Source organism: Stylophora pistillata, chromosome 5 (genome assembly GCF_964205215.1).
Source record: "Stylophora pistillata chromosome 5, jaStyPist1.2, whole genome shotgun sequence".
NCBI lineage: Eukaryota > Metazoa > Cnidaria > Anthozoa > Scleractinia > Pocilloporidae > Stylophora > Stylophora pistillata.
The window spans coordinates 13,299,697-13,308,221 of record NC_142523.1 but is presented as its reverse complement, the minus strand read 5'-3'; the positions used below and the strand labels follow the sequence as shown (position 1 = coordinate 13,308,221).

The 8,525-nt window shown below is 40.4% G+C and overlaps 1 protein-coding gene and 1 pseudogene across 1 annotated transcript; one reads left to right on the top strand and one right to left on the bottom strand.

Annotated features, from left to right (window-relative positions):
* Positions 1-5,963, top strand: LOC111324889 (ficolin-2). Its single transcript, XM_022928553.2, has 5 exons — positions 1-190; positions 2,203-2,444; positions 3,067-3,181; positions 3,501-3,881; positions 4,522-5,963. The coding sequence occupies exons 1-5, from the start codon at positions 121-123 to the stop codon at positions 4,800-4,802; spliced, it is 1,089 nt and encodes a 362-aa protein (XP_022784288.2). The 5' UTR covers positions 1-120; the 3' UTR covers positions 4,803-5,963.
* Positions 5,964-6,721: 758 nt separating this feature from the next.
* Positions 6,722-7,860, bottom strand: LOC111324873 (uncharacterized; annotated as a pseudogene).
* Between the last annotated feature and the right edge of the window lie 665 nt (positions 7,861-8,525).

Sequence of the window (8,525 nt, the reverse complement as noted above, 5' to 3'; positions counted from 1 at the left end):
GACATTTTTATCCGTTTTGAAGGAAGGAGCTGTTAGGAATCGTACTAAACAGCTAGAAAATATTTTACAAAGGATACGTAAGGATTCGTTATTTAGACCTCCACTGAGGTTTATCTCAGAATGGCTATCATCGCCTTCATCGTCTCCATCATGGTTGGAACTTTCTTCTCTTGGTGCAGGTGCTGTTTGGGTAAGAAGGTCTTGGTTTTTTCCTACTGTTTCCTACAGATATCTGTTCTACTGTAGATAACGTTTTTAATGCATGAAGCAATTTTGAAGTTGTTTTTTTAAAGCACAAATATTATGGTTTTAAGATTGTAATAGTTTTCGACGGTAAAAATAAAAATCAACGGTAAAACCATAGTTAGTCCCCTCTACTAACTATGGTAAAACACGACGTTTCGACCGTACTTCGGTCATTGTCAAGTGAATAGAATGAAATACAGTAAATATATGTATATATACACGTAAGAAATACAAATAAAATTTTTGCAGGTGTAAACAAACGATAAAACGATGTACTTTTATCGTTTGTTAACACCTGCAAAAATTTTGTTTATATTTCTTACGTGTATATATACATATATTATCCAACTACATTTCGTAGAGTACAAATAACGCCATAGACGAGTACAAATATCACACGGTATTTGTACTCTAGAGTACCAGTTAAACAGCTTTTCTCGCATCGCGCAAGCGAAGGAAGGATTCAATTGTAGTTGCGAAAAAAGAAAATGGCAGACAATTTGAATCATATTTCCGACGACGAAGAGTCAGAATGGCTGGCAAATATACATCCAAGTTCATTAGATGAATCGAACGAAGAAAAACAGCTAGACGACCTGGAAATTTTTTATTAATTGAAGAAAATAGAAACAACAACACGACAACGCGCCAATTCCGTTCCGCCTCGTATAGTTGTGTCACGCACTCCCAGTAAAAAAACCTCCGCGAAATTCGCCAGCCGCACTGAAATAACAGTTTGGCGTGTTGGATAATAAATAACTTATTAGACGTTTTGTTGTGTAGTATCGCTGAGTATTTTTGCTCGTTATTTGTATTTTGACTCGCGCTATGGGCTCGTCAAAATACGGCACAACTCGTAAAAATACCCAGCGATACTACACAACAAAACGTCTAATAAGATATATATCTTATTAACCAAGCGCGAGGGCCGTACTGGGAGAATATCGGCCCGAGGTCTTGACAGTACGGACCGAGCGTAGCGAGGTCCGTACAAAAAGGACCGAGGGCTGATATTCTTCCAGTACGGTCCCGAGTAAGCTTGGTTAATAAGAGGTTTATTATACGACTGAAGTTCCAAGGGACACAAGTGCAGTATCATTCGGGACCATTCGGGACAGTGCCCGGTCCAATACTTAGAGAATATTGGACCGGCAGCAGAGCATTTTGATTGGTTGATTTTAGCTATTGGCCCTCTGACTGCCCGAGTCGTGTAATAAATATATATATTTACTGTATTTCATTCCATTCACTTGACAATGACCGAAGCACGGTCGAAACGTCGTGTTTTACCGTTTATTTTTATCGTCAAAAGCTTTAAGAAACCCTTGCTTATAAGCAATACTTTTCGTTTTCATAAAAAATTGAAGATACACATCAGCCACAATAATTTATTTGTCATTTTGTATTGCTGTATTCTTACTACTCTTACATTGAATGTTCTTTCAAACGTTATAGCATTGCTCACCCCGCAGGTTTTAGCTAACTGCGAGCACTGGATATCTTATTTTATATTTCAAACTCGTAATAAACTTGTAACTTTTTATAACCTTTTGTCTTGTAAATAAGTCCAAAACACACTATCTTCATACCATTTTCATTCCGAGCCATTATTTCGAGGAATTTTTTTTTTTTCCCTCTCTCTTCACTATTAATATTATATCTTTGGAGTAACTTTTTACATATGCTTTCTCAATTTTGTTAACTGTAAGAAATTGATATAACTACGGTGGATACACAACTTTTGGTAGACAGGTACATAAATTTTCCGAACTAACATGAATGTTCTTCCATGGAAGTTTGTGCAGAGTAGAGACATGACACTCAAACGGATAATTAAAGTTTATTGATGAAAAACACGCATTGATGATCGCTGGGAATTGAAATTGGAAGAAAAAGAAATCAAATATCGCTTTATCTTGAAAAGAGCCACAGTCCAAGTTTTTTTACTTTCCACAGATGACGAATTTCGCAATATCATCTTCAAAGAACCAATCCCGAATAAGATAATGAAGAATCATGTGATCAGGACTGACGAAGTCTCTAATAAGGGAAGCTGTCGTGTGTTGTGCTATATGGACCCGGATTGCGTGTCCATCAACCTGGGACCATTAATGCAGGGGAAGCATAAATGCCAACTGAACAATGCTACTGATAAAAGCCTTGCTAGTGAAAAAGATTTTACTTACCTTGCCATTGAGGTAACGCACACACATTATTGATTTTGTTGTTTGTTTTGTGGTACCTAAGGACAGACAGGCTCTCTAGCTTCGAGGGATGCATTGGCGGACTTGTTTATCATGTAACCATAGTGACCAAAGCGTAATTTAATAACAGGTGGCTCGATTCACATCCTTCAGGTTCTTGCACGAAAATCAAGCACAGTGGATCAGCATAAGAATTAATCGTCCTTCACTTAAGCTTATAATGATAACTTTAAAGTATTTCGAAAGTCAAAAAATTGATGTGAAAGTAGAAAGATACCTAAGTGCGAATTCCATTGGTGACTTAATTCTACATATTAAGCCAGAATAGGCGATTTCAATTAGGTGTTAAATAAATTTGGTTTTGCGTGGGTTTTACGTCGCAGCGAGCGGGTTTTACCTTACGCAGCCTGCATCTCTTCATCGATTAGGCATTTCGTCGAGGGCGTTTGCTCACGCATTACGAAATTTGCCTGTGATGACTTTTAAAAATCTTTATTGGCTACTTAAAATATTTTCCTTTTTACAGACTTGAGAGTTGTTGTCATGACAAGTATGGTTTTGGTTTTACGGCAATAAACAGAGGAACGTGGTTCATTTTATGTTTCTTTTTCATTAGAACCCATGTGATAGCGGCCCATGTTTGAATGGAGGCACCTGCCAAGCTGGTTTCACAAGTAAAGGTTATAGGTGTATTTGTCCAGAAGAATTCAGTAGAGGAGAGAATTGTCAAGGTATTGGAAACATGATAGTTTGGTCAAAAATTGCAACACCACCAGAAATTCAAAGCAATTAACTGTCTGATACCTATGTTATTTCATATAATTTCCATTTCATTCTTCGTGTAAGGTGTATCATTTCTTGCCTGAGTTTCCATTCTTTTGTTAATATTTGTTTCATCACTTTTTTAATTAAAGTTCTTTTGAATCTATATCGTTTGGAAACACTTCAGTGTCTAAATTTACTTTGCTCTCATCATTAAAGTTAATTTTCTGTTCCAGGCAATACCGTGTTGTTTTCTGCATGACTTAAACGTTTAGTTTATCGTTCTAGCATTCAGAAATTGCGCTGAGATCTTTAAATCGGGCGACAAAAGAGATGGTGTGCACGTCATCAAACCTGAAAATCAATCAGCTTTTGATGTCTTCTGCGACCAGACAACAGCCGGTGGAGGATGGACATTGTTCCAGAGAAGAATCGACGGCTCAGTCGATTTCAACCTCAAGTGGACCGATTATAAGCAAGGCTTTGGAAATATCACGGCTGAATTTTGGCTCGGCTTGGAAAGGATTCATCACCTTACCTTAGATAACAACAGCATGTTGCGAGTTGACTTGGAGGACTTTGATGGGGAGACTGTCTACGCCGAGTACAGCTTGTTTGGTGTCAGGAGTGAACTTAACAAGTATCGTTTGATACTTGGTTCTTACACAGGTGACTGAATTAAGTTAAGGTTACTTCTTACCTCCAGAGGCTGAGAAAGTCGTGTTTTCTTTCATTTGACTAAATTGAGGTCAGAAATATTACATAGCGTTTCCACAAAAGAGAAATTAAAATCTCAAAAAGCATCCGAGCAATTTAGAAGAGCATATTTTAAAATAAAATTAATAACTCAGGAAGTAAATTTTGTAAATGGACGAGTCCCCCTTTGAATTGTCGCAGCATCCGCTCATCTTGGTGCTCGTTGTTCATGTTACTTGCGTCCTTGTTTAAATCGCGCACTTGAAAAAATTCACACGTGGAAGCTCCTTACTCATGAGAAATATGTTAAAAAGAGTCCTTGGGTAAAGGAAAGGTAAAAAATTCCTCTTGAAAGCGGTTGGTACTCCGCTCCAGGCTGACCGTTCCAAATTTCAACCACAGAGGTCTCCATCGAACTTAAATTTGTCATACATAAAGTTAAAAATGAGGTTTCCATTTTCTTATGCAAGTACCAACCTTCATATATGTATGCAGAATCGAGACTTCACAGGCACGGAAGAAAATATGAAACTTTAATCTGAATTCTATAGTACAGCATAATATACTTTAACTTTAATACTTTCCTTTTTTTATGCTTTGGTAACCTTTTTAGGAACCGCTGGTGACTCCTTCTCTTACCATAACGGCTGGCCATTTTCTACTCCGGATCAAGAGAATGATTTCAAACCCGATGGAAACTGTGCCATGGAGTACGAAGGAGGTTGGTGGTTTAAGTGGTGTCACAGGGCTTTCTTAAATGGTCCTTATGTCCGTGGGCCCAACTCTAAATACGCCGAAGGCAATATTTGGGAACATTTTAGAGGTGTTCACTATTCACTGAAAAGCTCTCAGATGAAATTAAGACCTCGACACTTTTCAGTGACTGAACCGTAGTTTCCCTTATGTAGCACAGATTTTATGCTGAAGATTTTCTGAAAACAGCACATTGTTTAACTCAGTATTATTAGCGATATAAAAACTGCGAATCTTTTGAGCTGGACTGAAGTTTTTCTTTGCTGAACACAGCACACGGTTTCATCCAATATTTTAAACGACATATTACAAAGCTTGCACGCAAGTCTCATGGAAAAAATTGTAGACAGCTTTCATTTAGCAGTGACGTAAATTACAAAAAAAAAAAGATGACAGCTAATCTCTGATCGATTGATACTAAGAGAGGATAAGTTAGAGAAAAATAGCAAAATATTTCCAATTCAAAAACAGTTAACATCTTTGCATGAACGGTCTAAAAGCAGACAGCAAATGCAAAGTATTTAAATCTCCATCCTCAATAATCCTTTTTCCGTTTCTTAAAATCTTCCCGATTTTGTTATTTCCCTTCTTAAATCACCAAACAAATAAGTATACAACAATATTTTCTTTTGTAAAGTCGCGAGGAGCCGCACAAGCTCATTCAAAATACGTATGTGTATTTACTTTTTCTAAAATATAAAGATTTACGTAGTTACAGAGTTAAAAAATCTAAAGCTTGTTTTGGTAGTTTTATTTCATTTTTTGGTTTCCTTAACACTCATGGGTGATTTATACATTTTACAACATATCTGATATTTTTCAAATATATCATCTTTAGATCCATAGCAGTCTTACCATCCTTAGTTAATCATCCCCTTTCCCTTTGACTTTCATTTTGCCTGCTTGTTTTGTTTTTACACAGTCAAGCATTTTGATCTACATTTCAGTCGTGTAAACATTTTTTCGTAAAAAATATTCATGTTATCGCTGGTATTTACGTAGTCGCTTCGACTTAGTGAAACGACAAAAATAGGTCAGGTGACAAGGGTTTAAAAAGAAAGATTCGTGTAACGACATTTTTTATCGAAGTGAAGCAAAGGGATTCAAAGTGTTTGTGGAACACAAATTGTAAGTTCAGATCGTTCGTTATTTTAACTGAGAAGAACGTTGTAGACACTAGCTTTATCTTGTAATTACATTGTAACTTCAGTTGACTACGACTAACCATGGACGTCACCAACCGTATAGTCTAGCTAGTGCAAATGAAACTTTAGATGCTTAATAAAAACTGTTATCTCCTGCTGCGATGGTTTGTTTGTTTGTTTATTATTATTTTAAAGAACATTAGAAGCAAATTTACACAACCCGCATTTAGCATTAGCTAGTCTTAGCGGGTATTAGTAATAAATAAGTAAATACTACACATTGAAATTTCATTACCACAATAAACTAAAGAGATTTTACAATAGACTAAAAGAGATTTTAAAATAAACTAAAGAGATTTTACAATAAACTAAAGAGATTTCATTACTACAATATTATTGGGGTTGTAAGCCATGCATTAGTTTACTACATTATAAGCTAAAAGATAGGTACAGTTGTCATACAAATTAAATACAATAAAATTACTAGTGAGTTTAAACAAGACATAATAATCAAATACAGGCAGAGCAGACTGGAAAGTAGAGAGGAGAGAATTTTGTTTTGTTTGAGGCGGACGGCCAGGCTCCCGTGAGGGCGGTGCAATGCCTGCCGACCACACGTCTGATCCAACCCTAGGCGGGGGTGCGATGCCTACGGGCTGGGTTCACCACAAACTGAGGTTCACCAGACACTAACTTCGCTGGGGAATCGAACCCCACCTCAAACAAAAATTAACACACACACATCAAAAATTGAACACACTCGCTGATAATTAAAGCCCCGAGCCAGCCACGGGGTGGCGCCAGAAAAAACAAAGCAATTATAATAGCCCCTAGCCAGCCAAGGGGTGGCACACGAAAAAAACAAAACGTACATAGTACGAGACGCAATACAGGAGCCTCTGTGCAATACACCAATTAAGGAGACCCAGCACAGAGGGCAAAGAGACGGACACAGACGAGAATGCTCACAGGGGAGGGCAACAGCCAGATGGAGAATACAAGAGAGCTATTTATGGCAGAGGCAACAATGCCACGGGCGCCCCACTGTCGGTGGAAAAAGCGCCGGCGCCTCTCTGACTTGAAGCGTTTAAAGAAGATGGGAAGGTGATGTTTGAGACGAGACAGAATGTTAGCCATGACCGCCACAGCGCCAGGACGGGTGTTACGGAAGCGGAAGTCATTCCGGGATTGTCAGATACAGAATTTAGACAGGTTAAGAAGGTACACAAAGATACGGGGGGTGGCAATCAGCTCATCAGAGTTGAAGCCGAAGAGAACGTGACGGAGGAGTAACACTGGGCACATGGAAGAGAAACAAAACATAAGAGACTGGAGCCAAGAGAGTATACTTTGGGCAAGGGGACAGTAGAAGAATAGGTGTTCCAGTGTTTCCACCGGGGCACCACAGAAGCAAGGGAGGGGAACAGGCAATCCAAAAGAGATAAGGCGCTGGGTGGTGTACAGGACGCCATGCGCGATCTTCCAGTTGAGGTCTATCACAGGACGGTCGAGATCGAATAGTGACAGAGAGCGCCACGTGGCTGGCCAATCCAGAGATGGATAAACGAGGTTGAATTTCTCGATGCACTGTGGTTGGACCGTGGTCTCAGACAAGAGATAGGAATAGCAGAACTTTGTAGACATGTCAGAGGCAGGAGTGCAGACAAGTGGGCAGGAAGAAGCAAAGATGAGGCGGTTTTGGCGCGTGAAGAAAGAGCCGTTAAGGCCGCGCCAAGCAAAGATAAGGGACTGGTAGAAGGGTGGTAACACACGAGGATCGAAGGAGAAAGGGCGGGAAAAAACAACAAGGGGAGTAACACCAAAATGAGAATGACAGTAGAAAGACAACATGGTGCACCAGTCAGATGGGAAGGAGACAAACCTTCTCACCTACTGGCCGAGCAGATCCCATACTTTAAATGAAACATCCACAACAGAAAAGCCACCGAATAGGGGGACTGGGTTACGGCAGTGCGGGCCACGAGTTCCCGTATACCGGATCAGAAGAAGGAGAATACAAGACGACAAAGTTCCTTCCGCACACAGGCGGGCATATGGACGAGTGACGCCACGTACCACACCCGGGCGAGGGCAAGGGCATTGATGACTAGAGCCTTAGCGCGGAAGGACAGGGAACGACTACGAAAGGATTTGAGAACATGGTCTACAGCCTCTATGTGAGGGCGCCAGTTTTCCTCCTCTAGATCCCCGAGACCAACAAAAACTCCCAAGATCTTTAGCTTTGTTGGCGACCAGTCTAGGGCGACTGGGGGGGGGGGGGGTCAGTCCGGCCAACCCACTGACCCAACCAGAGACCCTTGGACTTCGCTTGGTTCAGTTTAGCACCGGAGGCAGCTTCAAAAAGAGTGTAAACCTCAAAGCAGGCTTTTATAGAGTCGTCAGACGTCAAGATGAGTGAAGTGTGATCCGCGTACTGAGATATCGGAGATAATGGTGGAAAACCAGGGATGGACAGGCTAGAGATTCGAGGATTAGCGCGAATACTGGCAGCCAGGACTTCCGATGCGAGGACATAGAGGAGGGGGGACAGGGGGCAACCCTGTCGGACGCCCCACGACAGATAGAAAAAGGGAGAGATACCCGTTGACGTTTACAGAACTCTGCACACGATGATAGAAAAGACTCACCCACGCGATGAGTGCGGGGCCAAAGCCCATGGCAGAGAGGGTAGCCTTCATAAATCCCCAATCTACCCGGT

Bases quoted from the DNA above. Each gene is read 5' to 3' on its own strand.
- LOC111324889 (XM_022928553.2), top strand. From the start codon at position 121: ATGGCTATCATCGCCTTCATCGTCTCCATCATGGTTGGAACTTTCTTC. The intron at 191-2,202 runs GTAAGAAGGTCT...TACTTTCCACAG, and splicing joins TTGGTGCAGGTGCTGTTTGG to ATGACGAATTTCGCAATATC. The intron at 2,445-3,066 runs GTAACGCACACA...CTTTTTCATTAG, and splicing joins TTACTTACCTTGCCATTGAG to AACCCATGTGATAGCGGCCC.